The 14,925-nt window shown below is 44.0% G+C and overlaps 2 protein-coding genes across 2 annotated transcripts; one reads left to right on the plus strand and one right to left on the minus strand.

The window, feature by feature from the left end:
* Positions 1-7,453: 7,453 nt before the first annotated feature.
* Positions 7,454-8,314, minus strand: LOC147993186 (uncharacterized). The gene has a single exon (XM_087539253.1). The coding sequence runs from the start codon at positions 8,312-8,314 to the stop codon at positions 7,454-7,456; it is 861 nt and encodes a 286-aa protein (XP_087395379.1).
* A 3,631-nt stretch (positions 8,315-11,945) lies between these two features.
* On the plus strand, positions 11,946-13,031 carry LOC125532413 (uncharacterized). The gene is made up of 3 exons (XM_048696483.2): positions 11,946-12,182; positions 12,298-12,491; positions 12,588-13,031. The coding sequence occupies exons 1-3, from the start codon at positions 12,063-12,065 to the stop codon at positions 12,796-12,798; spliced, it is 525 nt and encodes a 174-aa protein (XP_048552440.1). The 5' UTR covers positions 11,946-12,062; the 3' UTR covers positions 12,799-13,031.
* Positions 13,032-14,925: the final 1,894 nt, after the last annotated feature.

Genomic DNA, 14,925 nt, shown 5'->3' on the forward strand with positions numbered 1-14,925 from the left:
CTGCTCGGCGCCTTAAGCCACCGAACAGGTGGCTGGCGCCCACTGCAGCGCCTGGTTCGGCCGGCCCGCGAAGCAAATCACAGCGAATGAATAACTCTAGAAAAACACACAAAAAAAAAGGCGAGTGATAGGCGCCGGTGCGCCGGTCAAAATTTCGGCCGGTCGCACCGCGTATATACGTAGGGCTGGACCAAAAGCTCATGGCTCGTGAGTTTAATGAACGCTTGATAGTTCGACTCGTTAAGCTCGTAGCTCGCTTCTTAATGAACATAACCAATCATTGATTTCAGCTTGTTAAGCTTAATGAGCTTAGCGAGCGAGCTAACGAATTTCACGAGTAGCTCGTTGAACTCATTAATAGCAACACACCACATATTTTCATCTTACGTGACAAACTTTTTATAGCACCTTAGCCCATCTATTCAATCTAATCGACATATGAGGCAACAAAATACATTTTCTTTTTGTAGTCACCATATTTCGTCTTGAAAATCATACCTATACATTCATCATGTATATCATAATACATTATAATCTATTAACGAGCGCTCACGAGCTTAACGAGTTTCAAACGAGCCGAGCCGAGCATGGTTTTCTGCTCGTTAATCTTAATGAGCTTAATGAGCCGAGCCTTAACGAACACGAGCTTAACGAGCCGAGCCGCTCGTTAATCCACCTCTATATGTACACTTTGTTTTGTATTAGCCGCACGATGCCTTCTTCCCCAACTGCTTCAGTAGCTAAAGAAACCTTGGCGCATGTTCATCTCGAGTAGCCCCCCGTGATCTCCCCCAGCCGTCAGCCAGCTCGCCGACTGTCCACGTCGCCGCCGACTGCCGCCTTCGACTGCCCCCCCATCGCCTGGACATCCTCCTGGTCGACGACCCCTCTCCAGCATCACCATCTCTTCTTCCCAGCATGGCTTGCCCCGATCACAGCACCCCCCGTCACCGTGGCTCTCGCCGGCTCCGCCGCATGTAGCTCCTACCGGCGAAGGTTGAAGCTGCGGCGAAGGAATGCCGCCATTGTATCAATGGTGACGTGCCAGTTCTAGATTTTCGTCGCCGGGTTGAAGCTTTTTATGTCAATGATTGCAACTTTTTCATTGTGTACTCGCGGGTTGAAGCTTCCTTTAAAGCCAGTTGAAGCTTTTTATAAAACCGATTGAAGCTTTTCAATTCAACAGTTGAAGCTTTCCAAAATGATGGTCGTAGAACTTTTTTATTTCATAGTGGTGGATTGAAACCTCTCTACTCCACCGTTTGAAGCTTTTTCAAATACGGTTTGAATCTTTCACATGAACTATTGAAGCTTTTTTTAGTTGTACGGGGGTCCATTGAAGCTTTTTCAAACTATAGTTGTAGCTTTCATATGAACGATTGTATCTTTTTTCAGTGCATGGTGTCTTGTTGAAGCTTTATATACCGCTAGTTGAATCTTTCGAATCGAACGGTTGGATGCCGCCATGGATATGCCATCCGAGAGCTACTGGAACCGTCCACCGGAGATGCTACCACCACGGCGGCGTGACCTCCTTTCCCCGTTGCTGCAACCATCTTCTTCCAAACGAAATTGAAAGCATTTGCCCCTCCAACGATGTTGCAACCGAGGACCAAAAAAGCTACAACTCCGGCTCGTCGGGGCAGAAGGAACCTAGAGCCGGGGGCAGCGGAAGAAGTGGGCATGCCGCTAACGTTGGAGGTATGGACCTGCACGGGATTCGGGCTAGCCGGCGGCGAGATCCGAAGGAGGAAGAGGAGGGCGTGGCCACCCCCGTGTGTGGACACGACGAGAGAGAATTCGGCAGGAAGAAGGGGATCGGGAGGAAGAAGATAAGGCAGTGGGGGTGGGTTGCGCGAGGCGTACGATGGGCCCGATCGCGTGGCTCGCACGTGACCAGCTGAAGTTTTGGCTGGCACGCCGCATAGAAACGTTTCCCAGCAAAAAAAAGTGGCATTACCGTGGCGCTTTTCCTATTTCCCACACTTTGCTGCAAATTGTCGCCGCAAGCACAGGCACTGATCGATATCGAGCACACTGGGCTGCCCCATTTGGTAGCTGTACGGGAAGCTTTCTGTTTCCGGTTTTGGGAACATTCTAGTAGTTTGCAACTAGTTTTTTCGGTTTTGTGAACCTTTTAAATGCTCCTGAAACATTTTTTTCTTTTTCTTTTTTTTCCTTTTCTTTCTGTTTTTACTGTTTTGTTTTCTTTCCTTTTTATTTTATTTCACTTTGCTTTTTTTATTTTCAATTTTTCTTTTCTTTTTCCACCAAATGTTCAAAAAATCCTAAAAAGTTTACATTTCCAAAAAATTATTCATTTTTTCTAAAAATGTTCCTATTTTCCGATTTGTTTCAGAAAATCCAAAAATATTAGCATTTTAAAATTTGTTTGCTTCTTTTAAAAAATATTAGAAAAATTAAAAAAGTTTTGAATCTCAAAATAAAAAAATCACAAATTCCATAATTGTTGGTGAATTTCAGCATATATCCCTGTTTTCAGTATTTGTGCACAAATTCAAGAGATGTTCATGTTTTCAAAATTTCTTCACATATCTACAAAATGTTCACGATTTTGGAAAAGCAGTCCTATTTGCACAATTTGTTCACAAATTCAAAGATGTTCATGTTCTCGAAATTTGTTTGCAAATTCAAAATATATTCTGAGAAATTCGTAATTGTTTTGTTTTTGAAGATCATAATTTCTAAAAATTCAGGATTTTCAGAAAAGGTTCCTGTTTTTAAATTTTTTCTCTAATTAAAGAAATGTTCATGTTTTCAAAGTTTGTTCAGAAATTTCAAAAACGTTCAAGGAATTTCATAAAATGTTCGCAGTTTGGAAAGAAAATCGTAATTACGATTTTTTGTGTTTTTCATAAAATGTTTGCATTGTTCAAAAATTGTGCATAGTTCTGAAAAATGTTCTTGTCTTCAATTTTGTTCCTTCTTTTGCGAAAATTGTTTGAGCTCCCAAAAAATGTTTGTGTTTTCAGTAAATGTTTGAGTTTATATTTTTTTCAACAATATTTTAAAATGTATGTTATTCAAAATACATTTACTTTTTTCAAAAATAAAATCACGTTCAAAATTTCAAAATAAACGTAAAATTTTAGCTGCTTATAATTATTTAAACTGGGTTGTTATTTTATGGAGAACAAATCAGAGACTGCAGTAGCTAGCGACGTGGTTCACTCGCTGGAGGTCATGTGTTCGATCCCTCCGGTTCGCGTACTTCTTTAAGCGTCAGGCTGCAAATCTTTAACTAAAGTGAGCTGGTTGCGGTGGCAACGGCGTGGTCCGATGTGCAGCTGGTCGTGTGTTTGACTCCTACCCCCCAACACTTTTCTGTTTTTTTTTAGGGATCTCGCAATATTTATTCAATCAAAGAAACAGTCATAGGTACAGAAGTTGGGTCATGAGGTGTGCCCAACCAAACATGACGCCTTATACCTAGCTTACAATCATATTTTGCGAGATTATGAGCCTCGAAGTTGAAGTTCCTACGCTCATGAACAAAAGAGCAAGAGCTAAAATCATTACAGTGACTCGATATTTCATGCACAATGGATGCATTTGGGCCTCCGGTGCCCCTATTGATGTCATTAATCACCTCCTGGGAGTCCGAAGCCACATAGATGTTTCCTATCCCAAGGTCGTCGGCGAGTGCTAGTGCCTCCCGACAAGCATATGTCTCCAGAAGAAGAGGATCCCGTGTGTGGTGATAAACCACCGCCGACGAACCCAAGTAGACACCGTCCTGGTCCCGGCATAGAACTGCCACTGCTCCTCCTCTACTTCGACGTGCCAACGCCCCATCTACATTGATCTTGACACTGCCAGCCGGCGGTCGAAGCCACCGCAATGGCCTCTCTTGGGCGGTTGATATAGGCGCTGGATGATGCTCCTGTGTAGCTATGAGGCCAAGATCGCTGATGTAGTTATTGACAAAGTTGACAGTTTGTTGTGGGCTTTGGAAGATTGATTCATATATAGCCTTCCGACGAGCGTACCAGATCGACCAAAGAGTGATGACCATACGTGTGAAGTTGACATGGTCCATCGACTCATGTAACTGAAAAAGCCAGATCCTCGCATCCGCTTCCTCGTTCTCAGTCATGCTGGAAACGATGGTGTCTTCAGTCAAAGCCCACACACACCTCGACATAGTGCAGGCGACAAGAGCATGTCTCCATGAATCCTCGCATCCACACAGAGGACAAGCATCTCGGGTGGACATGTTCCTACGGTTCAAAATATCAGTAGTTGGCAGGGAATGGTGTGCCAACCTCCATAAGAAGATTCTTATCTTTGAGGGAACCTTGTTTTTCCACAACATGAACCGCCCCGTCCTTCCAGCCATTCTTCTCTCTGTATCTTTGTTTGTTGCAAAAATTTATAAGCTTACCGTGAAATTTCCCTTCTTCTCCGGATACCAAGCCCAGAAATCATCTATGTTGCGTGTACAAACTGGTATCCTCAAAATAGCCTCGGCGTCGATCGGTAGAAATACCTTTCTGATTACTTCTTCATTCCAAGATGCGGTGGCCGGTAGCATTAACTCTGAAACATACCTGGGAGGGTCGGCCACGAGCGAAGTTATCGGCCGTGGAGTCATCTCTTTTGGTATCCAGTTGTCAACCCAAATCTCCGTTGTTTGGCCATTGCTGATCCGACGAATGATTCCCTGCTGCAACAAATCACGCCCCTCCACGATTGCACGCCAAATCTGTGAAGGTTTTGAGCCCACCACTGCATCTAAAATTGTTCCCTCCGGATAATACGCTGCTTTCAAAATCCTTGCACTCGGGCTCATTGGTTCTTGTAATAATCTCCAAGCTTGGCGTGCCAACAGGGCCAAGTTAAACAGCTCAAGATCTCTGAAACCAAGGCCTCCCAAGTGCTTTTGTCGCGTCATGATATCCCAAGAAACCCATGCAGACTTTCGTTCACCCTGTTTGCAGCCCCACCAAAATTTCCGGATAATGGATTTTATGTGATCGCATAAACCTCGTGGTAACTTAAAACAGGACATAGAAAAAACCGGGATAGCTTGGGCTACCGACTTGATTAACACATCCTTTCCTCCTGCTGAAAGGCACTTGCTCATCCATCCTTTCACCTTGTCCCAAACTCTGTCACTCAAGTATTTGAAAGTTCCCTTCTTTGAGTGACCTACATCAGTTGGCATGCCCAGGTATCTGTCACTCAAAGATTCGTTTGGTACCTGGAGGAAGCCCTTAACCGCGTTACGTACTATCTCTGGGCATCCCTTGCTGAAAAAGATGGAAGATTTGTCCTTGTTAACTTTCTGCCCCGAGGCCATACAATAAGTATCCAACAAGTTTGACACTGCTTCTGCTCCATCAACGCTCGCCCTAAAAAACAGCAGGCTGTCATCCGCGAATAAAAGATGACTTACCGCCGGTGCGGATGGTGCCACCTTAATGCCGCTGAACTGGGATGACTGATTCTGGGATTTTAAGAGGCACGAAAGGCCCTCTGCTGCTATCAGGAAAAGGTATGGAGAGATCGGGTCTCCCCGTCGTATACCTCGTGAGGGTGTAAACACCTCAGACTTTACTCCATTGAACATGACTGAAAAGGTTACTGAACTAACCATGGTCATCACAATATCAACCCATGCTGGTGCAAAACCCAACTTGTGCATAATAGCTCTCAAGTATGTCCACTCCACACGATCATAAGCCTTCATCATATCGAGTTTCAGTGCAGCATAGCTATTTTTTTTATCTACTCCTTTTCATGAAGTGCAAACATTCATAGGCTGAAATTATATTGTCCGTAATCAATCGCCCTGGTACAAACGCCAACTGCTCCTCAGATATGATATCCGGTAACACCAGCTTCAGACGGTTTGACAGAACTTTCGAGGCAATCTTGTAGAAAACGTTACATAAACTTATCGGTCGGAATTGAGAGAGCAATGTGGGGTTTTGTACCTTAGGGATGAGAACCAACATTGTGTCATTAATGCATGCCGGGCTCTCTTCTCCTTTCACAATTGCTAGCACCAATTTAGTAACCACTTCTCCACAAATATCCCAATGCCGCTGGAAAAAGTGTGCTGGGAAGCCATCCGGACCCGGGGATTTTGTGGGAAACATTTGAAACAACGCTTCCTTTACCTCTTTGTCACTGTAAGGTGCAAGAAGGGTTTCATTCATAGCATGAGTCACTTTCACCGGTACATGATCAAGCACATCGTCAACCCCCTGAACTCCCTCTGAGGCATATAGTGTTTTGTAAAAATCGAGGGCCATATGTTGCATCTCAGTTAAGTCATTCGTCATTTGCCCATCTGGCCGTTGCAGCGCCTTTATAAGGTTCTTCCTTCGTCGCATTGAGGCTCTCATATGGAAAAAATGGGAATTTCGGTCCCCTTCTGAGAGCCACTGGACACGGGATCTTTGCCTCCACATAAGTTCCTCCCGTAAGTATAGCTCGATCAAACGATCATTGATCTTTATCTCCGCATGCGATGGCCCAACACGCGTTGCATCATTACACAGTCTTTCCAGCTCCTTTTTAAGCCTCTGATCTCTTCTCTTACACTACCAAAAGTGGTACGGGACCAATCCCCCAAGTTGTTTGCCAGAGCCTCTAGCTTAGCCCGTACCTCATGCACATGCAGGTTATGGACGTTGGCCTCCCAAGCAGTTTTGATGGTCGCCTTAAGCTCTGGGTGCCTATCCCACATGACTTTACCTAAATTGATTCCTCTTTTTTCTGCTTCTCGGTGGATATAGCTGGACCAGTATCGGCGAGTGATCCGAAGTCGCAGCCGTCAGGTGCTCAACAGAAGCCGCAGGAAAGATACCGCACCAATCAACTGAGCCCAGTGCCCTGTCCAGCCGTACTCGGGTGTAGGAACCACCCGCAAGTCTTTTCTCAAAAGTCCATTTTGTTCCCTTGAAGCCAAGGTCAACCAGTCCGCACACATCCACTGCATCCCTAAAACCCTGAATTTGGGACTGGCTTCTGGAACCAATGCCTTCATGCTCATCATGTTTCAGTACTTCGTTAAAATCTCCCACACACACCCATGGAAGATCTTGGAGTGTTGAGAGGTTCTTCATTGTGTCCCAGGTATGATGCCGAAGATGAGTCTGGGCCTCTCCATAGAAGCACGAGAGCCTCCATGTATTATCACCGAGACCAGAAATTTTCCCATCAATATGGTACTTAGAGTAACCCAAAATCTCGATCTTTATTTCATCATTCCAAAAAATTGCTAACCCTCCACTGCGGCCAGAGGAATCAACAGCAAAAGAATTATCATATCCTAAAGTGCTCTTTAGATTTTCAGCTCTAACCCTATCTATCTGGGTTTCCATAATACAAAGAACTTTAGGGGCAAACTTAATCGCGAGTTCGCGAAGCTCTTGAACTGTCGGGGCGTTGCCAATACCCCGGCAGTTCCAGCTTAAAAGACTCATTGCGTTCGGCGGTCCTCCGCCGGTGAGGCCGCCGTTCTCGCGTCCGAGCTCTCTCCCATACTAGGGATCTTCTCCCCCACTCCACCGCTTGGTTTTTCTGACTGCGAAGTTTTTGGCCTCTTCGGGTCTTGTTTTGGAGGAGGGCTGATTGGGGTAGCAGATCCGTTCTTGCCAGAGAGCACCACTTCCAGCCCCGTATTTCCTTTGTGGTTTTGCAAACCCTGCACCTCATCAGAAGGACGTTTGCGATTGGCATCAGAATCCTCCGTCTCCATCTTCTCTTGCTCAGGATCATCATCCTCCTTCGTAGCTTGCTGGCCCGACCCTTGTTGGTTTGAAGTCCTGTTCCTCTGGTTTCTATTGCGGCGCCTAGTACCCCAAGCTGTTGTGGCCGGAGCTCGGAGGTTTTTGAAGATTAGGGCCGAAGGTGGGTGAACCCCACTGCCATGCTCCTTGTACTCATGACCCATCATGCCGCAAACTTGACACCAATCTGGCAGGCGTTCGTACTTGACAGCAAAAATCTGTCTCTCACCCCCTCGAATCAACGAGGTTGCCTTCTTCAAAGGGTTGCGCGCGTCAAGCCTGACCCTTACTCTGTAGAAATTCCCCTCAAAATCAAAGGATGATGGTTCTGACTCTACGAACTCGCCGAACTTTGAGGCTAGTGCCTTGACTTTACCATGAAAAGCGATCGGGAGATCAATAATTCTTGCCCAGATCTCAAACTCGAACAACTCGATCTCAGAGGGTTTTTTGTAGCCATCATACGGAGCAATGATCACAGGGTTTCCTCTGAAGTGCCACGGTCCTCCTTGCGTGACCCGCTCCCAATCCCCTAGGCAGTCGAACTGCATCTGAAAAAGGTTTTCCTCTAGGGTTTTGATCTTAACCGGCCTAGCAAGGTCCCAAGCCGTCCTCATGTTTCGAAAGAACCAGTACGAACTATAGTCCTTATCCATGTGAACCCAGGCCAGAATCATCCACCGGAGTTCTTCCTCTGCCGGCTCATCATCTTCCTCAAAGATCACATCATCTAGATCATCCTCTTTCAGCGCTAGCTCCTGCATCAGATCCTCCAACTTGCCCTTGCCCTTGGATCTCGAGCCTGACGGATCGCCCTTGTTCGCCATCGCGGAGCGAGGGAAAAACTCTTGCGTGGTTGCTGTGGAACGAAGAAACCCTAGCCCCTCGATGAGAAACCAACAGGGGAGCCAGGGAAACAGATCTCTCCCTCTTGCTTCTGCCTGAGTCCAAGACCCAGGTTTAATGGCATGAAGGGCAGACCGATCTCAACATCGCCGGCGGTGACGAGAGGAAGATAAACCCTAACTAGAGGGAACGGTGTTTTTTTACCGGATACTTTTCTGTTTTGTTGATTTTTAACACCGCGCTACCGCGGATGGGCCGGCCCAGGTCAGCTAACTTCTGTGTGACTCAATGACTCTTTGCCGCAATAAGCGGCATATAGGAGGTCCCAAGTTCGAACCCGCGTTGCCACATACCTATTCATGCTTACCTAACCAATGGAACCATTGGACAGTTGTGGATAATCGCACTATTAATATAAGAACAAGTGTGGCCGTGCAATGTAGATTTTTGATTTATTTTAAAACATTCATGTATTAGAAAAAGTTCACCATTTTTGAAGATCAGTACACAAACTTCAAAAAAGTTCATCGATTTTCAAAAGAAATCATCATTTTTTTGAAAAAAGTCACAAACTTTTAAAAAGTTCATCAATTTTGAAAAACTAAATAAATATTGAAAAAGTTCATATGTTTTGACAAAATGTTCATGAAGTTTGAAAAATAGTTCATCAATTTTGAAAAAGTTTCACAAATTTGAAGAAATAATTCATCAATTTTGAAAAAATATCATGGAGTTGGAGAAATAGTTCATCACTTTTGAAAAAAGTTCTCAAATTTAAAGACAAAATTCATCAATTTTTTTAAAAGATCATTGAATTTGTAAATATAGTTCATCGATTTTAAAATAAGTTCATCTATTTAAAGAGAGTTTATAAATTTTGGGAAAATTTCTTCAATTTTTTAAAAAGTTCATGTATTTATAAAAAAGGAAAGAAAAAAAAAAGGAAAACTAAAATAAATTGGAAAGCATTCCAAAAAAGGAAAAAAAAGCGTAAGAAGAGTAGACCGAAAAAGTTGTAACTAACCACATCAGGTTTGGTTGGTCGTGTGGTTAGTGCATCATACAATGTATAGGATATCGGCTTTTCGAACCATAGCAGTCTCACAGTTTTTTGTGTTTTGAAAAACCTGAAGAAGAAAAAAAGTAATATGGGCCGGCCAAGCGCGGTGGAGGGGGTGTGCGCCCCTTTGCGAGAATCGAAGAAAGCGGCGCTTTAACGCGGCGACTATTTATCGCATTAAGCCAGATGAAAAGTTTCACTCGCTGCAGCATGTGCGCAGTTATTGGGCCGGCCCACACGCATGCAAGTAATAAAGGAAAAAAGAAGAGGAGAAATGGGGGCGAGAAGGATGAAAGAGAAAAGAAAAAAGAAAAAGAAAAAAAATGAGGAAACCATTCCAAAAAAAGGAAAGAAGGAAAGAAGAATAGAGCGAAAAGGTTGTAACTAATCGCATCAGGTTTGGTTGGTCGTGTGGTTAGAGCATCGTACAATGTATCAAGATATCGGCTATTCAAGTCACAACAGTCTCATTGTTTTTTGCATTTTGGAGAAACAAAAGAAAAAAGTAATATGGGCCGACCAAGCGTGCGAAGGGGGTGTGCGCCCCTTTGCGAGAATCGAAGAAAGGGGTGCTTTAATGCGGCAACTATTTATCGCATTAAGCCAAATGAAAAGTCTCTCTCGCTGTTCCATCTGCATAGTAATTGGGCCGACGCACTCGCGTGCAATTAATAAAGGGAAAGGAAGAGGGAAAATGGGCGCTAGAAGGATTCAAACCCTGCCCTCCTGGTTAAGGGGAAGCGCGACTAGCTAGTGGGCAAGGCTCCTGTTTGTGGTGTACAAGTTAGGTGCTTGTTCTTTAGTCGAAACAAGCCTGGGTTTTCCATTGTTTGTTCTCCGTTTTTCCCTTTTTTTTTAATCTCGGCTTTTTGTCTCTTTTCATTAGTTTTTTTATTTTCTTTTTTTTTCTTTGGTTTTCTTTTTTGCTTTCTTTCATTGTTTTATTTTATTTCTTTTCATTTTTTTCTCCTCCTTTTTCAATTTTTATTGCGTTTGCTTCTTTGCTCTTCTTTCTTTTTTTCTTTGGTTTATTTCGTTTCTTTTTGGGTTTTATTTTATTGTTCTCTTTGTTTCTTTTGGTATATGTCAACAACATTTTTCTAATACACATTTAACATTCCTACAATAAAACTTTAACACTTTTTAATACATGGTAAACATTTGTTATTTGCAAATTTAACATTTTCTAATTTCTAGATTAACATTTTTGAAATACTTGTTCAACAATTTTTCAAATTCTTGATTAACATTCTTATATAGATGATAAAAAATCTTAATTTTTAAATACATGGTCAGCATTTTTTCTATACACATTTTCTAATGCTTGATTAATATTTTTCAAATACTTGTTCGACATTTTTTTTCAAATGCTTCATTAACTTTTTTTATATACATGATTCAAAAGATTCATCATTTCTTCAATGCATGATCAACATTCTTTCTATGCACATTTAACATTTATGAAATGCTTGATTAACACTTTGAAATACTTGTTCAACATTGTTTCAAATGGTTGATTAACATTTTTATATACAGGATCAATAAAATTCATCATTTTTTAAGACATGGTCACATTTTTTATATACACATTTAACATTTTTCAAATACTTGTTCAGGATTTGTTTTTAAAATGCTTGATTAACATTTTTATATACATGATCAATATTTTTTCAATTACTTGTTAAACATTTTTTAAATACATGTTCAACATTTTCAAATATTTGTTCAACATGTTTCAAATTTTAAATTATAAACAAAAGTACAAAAATAAAGCAAAAAAATAAATCAGAAAACATGAAAAAGAAGAGGAAAATGAGGCTGTGGCCTCTCTCGCGCCTTGGCCGGCGCAATTCGCCGTCCGCTTCAGCGAGCATTCCCTCGCTCTCACAGAAATCGAGAAATAGGTGTACCCCGCTTAAGGCGTCAAATAGGATTCGGCTCAATCGAGTAGGCTTCATGGTCAAGACCTAACCAAGTGGACTTTCAAGATTGGGCTTGGGCTGATTCCTCGGCTTTGGGCTTAGCCAGAATCTCTCTCTCCCTCTTAATTCGATCTCCTTTCAAGAGTAGAAACAACAACTTCGAGGCTCACAATCTCGCCAAGTTTGCTTGTAACTTAGATGTAAGTCGATATGTTTAGTTGGGAATCCCCCATGACCAGACCCGTGTATCTATGAACATTTCTATCATCTAATAAAGTGGCGAGATTTCTCAAAAAAAAAAAACGATCTCCTTTCAAGATCCAGGCCGCTACGTGTTTTGTGGTAGAGGAGGACTCGAAAGGAAAACCTCTCAAACAATAAAACATATAGTAGATATAATACGTGGTCGGTCGTTGCAGACCAGACCCTATCCGAAAAACTAGAAATCGAAACTAGCTAGGATTAATAGCCATGGCGGCGGCGGCGGCGGCGGCCCTAAGGCTCGGCGGTCGCATGCTGCTCCGACGAACTCAACAGCAAGGGCGGCGCGTCTTCTCGGATCCGCAACGGCGGCTCTTCGCGGACACGAGCGTGCGTGCAACCTTGGATTTCTCTCCCTCTGAATGTCGTGCTGTGATCAAAGATTGTACTAGTATCTAGTATCTATTTTGTGGTGGATCTTATTCTTCGCCCTGCATGCAAGCAGGCCACCGCCCCTCAGGCCAAGCAACCTCTCGCGATCCGCTTGGCGGAGATGAAGGTGAAGAAAGAGGAGCTTTACAACATGGGCTTTTCCTTGGCAACCGAGTACGATCTCCCTCGCGGTGTCCGCCGAGAGAACAAAGAGCTGTTGGAGCTGCTCTCGGTGCAAGTCCAGCCCAGACCCAATGATGTCTACTGGTTTGTTCGGTTCTTTTTTTCTTTCTGCTTCTAGAAATTATTACATCATGGTGTTTCTCTCGTATATCATTGATTGGTCGCTTGATTATTAACTAGGATGTGGCGGCGGAGGATGGAGAGGATGAAGCGATTTGTGATAATTTGGGGGGTATTTACTCTGGTTTTGAAGACTGCAGAGGGCGGCGTGCAGATTTTGAGCAAGGAGATACGGCTGAAACGAAGGAACGGGCTGGATGATTTCGAGGATTGGTGGTCTGGAAAGAAGAGTTGGTCCCAGCAGTTACATGACTGGTGGAACAGCCGCTAGCTACCTAAACTCCTTCTGCAGGCATCCTTGTAGCTCAAGATCCATGATGAATACTCCTCTTAGGTTTAGTTTGCTATATCAATTTAGTCGATCACTAGCAGGTGGCTGAAGGTGAATGATCAATATCCACCCACCAGGTCTAGTTAGTTTGTTTCTCATGTCCGATCACTCTGCAAGAACCTAATCCTTTGTGATATCTGTTTACCATAGTCTGTCGATAATCATTTCAATTATCCTTGCTTTCTACTAGAAAAGTATATTTTTCGTCGATCCATTTATAATGTTTGGTCCCTCGACAATGAAACTGTACAAAACCTCAACTAACAAATCGGTTACTTTTGGTTGGGTGATCGAAGTCTGAGGGTTGAGCGATCACTTACAAACCACTCCAGCGTGAGGTCCTTAAAACCCTACATCTAGGTGTTCCCGCTCCCACCCTCGCCCAACCTCTTTCCTCTTGCAATGACGCGTCGTCATCTTCCTGAAGGTGCCGCCTTGGGTGAGTTGGGGGTGTGCAGGGGCGATGGGTGTGGTTGTCAAGTGTGTGGCGGCTTTGCAGGTGGAGGTGGCGCCATGGTCTTCTTGTTGGGGCAGTGCTCTGCTGTTTGGTTGTCCGTTGCCTGACTTGTGGTTGTTTGCTTGCCGGCTCTCAGTGCCATGGCATGGACGGGATGAAGATAGGGTTCTTTCCCCGTTGGCAGCAACAGGGCATGGAAGGCTTGAACTTGGTGCTGATTCCAGCGGGTGCTGTCCTGCTATCTGCATTGGCTGCCTTGGATCCTCTGCTTGCAAGTTCTTCTTCAACCTCGCTCAACAACAGCTTCTCTTCCTTGGGTGTGGGTTATTGTGTCTTGATGAGGCTCTTCGTTTGGTGTTCTTAGCGCAGCAGGTGGGTCGTGCTGAGAATCTCCCATGGTGACCTGGAAGCTTGTACCAATCCTTGCTCAGGGGAGCATTGCCACTTGCCAACGGTACGGCGCCCTTCGATCCAGGGCGAGGGGCAGGGGTCCCCTTCGGAAGTGGAGAGGGTCAGTACGAGGACGGCGTCCACCTATCGGAGTAGATGAGGGCATGTCCATCTTAGCTGGGCTGTAACTCCCTCTGAAGTTTGCTCTCTGTCAGGGTTATGGTGCTCCACTCGCGCATTGAAGGGCTTCGGCAACATCAAGCTAGTCTGTACTGCTTATTTCCTGTTTGCTTGTACATGTTGGGGCTAGGAAGTTGTTTCGGGCATCACCTTGTATCTGCCGTCTTTTTTTGTTTTCCTTTTCTTTTGCTTGTTTGCTATGCTTCGTTGTAACTGTGGGTGTTTGTATCTCCTGGCCGGTTGATGGCCTTGTTAATTCAAAGCCGGGCTCTCCTTGAGCCTTAGTTCTAAAAAAGTATTTTCCGAGCACTAAACACGGGACTCGGCACAAAAAAGGTATCTAACGGGCCAGTCAGAGACGGCGGCTGCCATGTGGCAGACCTCTTTGCTGAGAGCCAATTGTACAGACTCGGCGAATTCGGAAGCCCCGGAGCGAGACACGTGGCAGCCATATAGTGTCGAGATGCCTTATTCGCCGAGACCCCTCGAGTCTGTACTCGGCAAATTTTAGTCTTCACCGAGATTTTTATACTGACACTCGGCAAATTTGGACTATTCACCGAGATTCTTTCTTTGGTAGATGGCAAATCATCGCATTGTTCGCCGAGTACACAAGCAGATACTCGGCAAAGACTTGCACAGTTTGCCGAGTCTCTCCTCTGTTGCTCTCCTCTGTTGCTGAGTTTCACCCTCGACAAAGCTATGTCAGTAGTAACACATGTTATAAATTTTGTCGTGATTTTAAGGAACCAGCTCGGCAATGACCAGAACGAGATACGAGGTCACGCCACGTGGCTTTATTGCTGAGTGTTTCACTCGGTAAAAATGTTTAGCCGAGTAAGGAACTCAACAAATCCTCTGGCAGGGACTAATTTTTACATATTTTTTAGCCCTGCAACAAATCACATACAAATAATATCCCACATATATACAGCAACAATATCACTTCTCAAATGACTCAACCATTGCCACATTATAGTCAAACACCATTGCACAACATACATAACAAAATGTGATCTCAAATAGCACAAATACAACGT

This window comes from Triticum urartu, chromosome 1A (genome assembly GCF_056163025.1).
Source record: "Triticum urartu cultivar PI428250 chromosome 1A, HENAU_Tu73, whole genome shotgun sequence".
In the NCBI taxonomy this organism is placed as follows: Eukaryota; Viridiplantae; Streptophyta; class Magnoliopsida; order Poales; family Poaceae; genus Triticum; species Triticum urartu.

What these genes read in the sequence shown, in the direction of transcription:
- LOC147993186 (XM_087539253.1), bottom strand. Translation starts at nt 8,314, where the DNA reads ATGCAGTTCGACTGCCTAGGGGATTGGGAGCGGGTCACGCAAGGAGGA.
- LOC125532413 (XM_048696483.2), top strand. Translation starts at nt 12,063, where the DNA reads ATGGCGGCGGCGGCGGCGGCGGCCCTAAGGCTCGGCGGTCGCATGCTG. An exon ending in GGCTCTTCGCGGACACGAGC is followed by an intron (nt 12,183 to 12,297) that starts GTGCGTGCAACC and finishes GCATGCAAGCAG; the next exon opens with GCCACCGCCCCTCAGGCCAA. An exon ending in AGACCCAATGATGTCTACTG is followed by an intron (nt 12,492 to 12,587) that starts GTTTGTTCGGTT and finishes ATTATTAACTAG; the next exon opens with GATGTGGCGGCGGAGGATGG.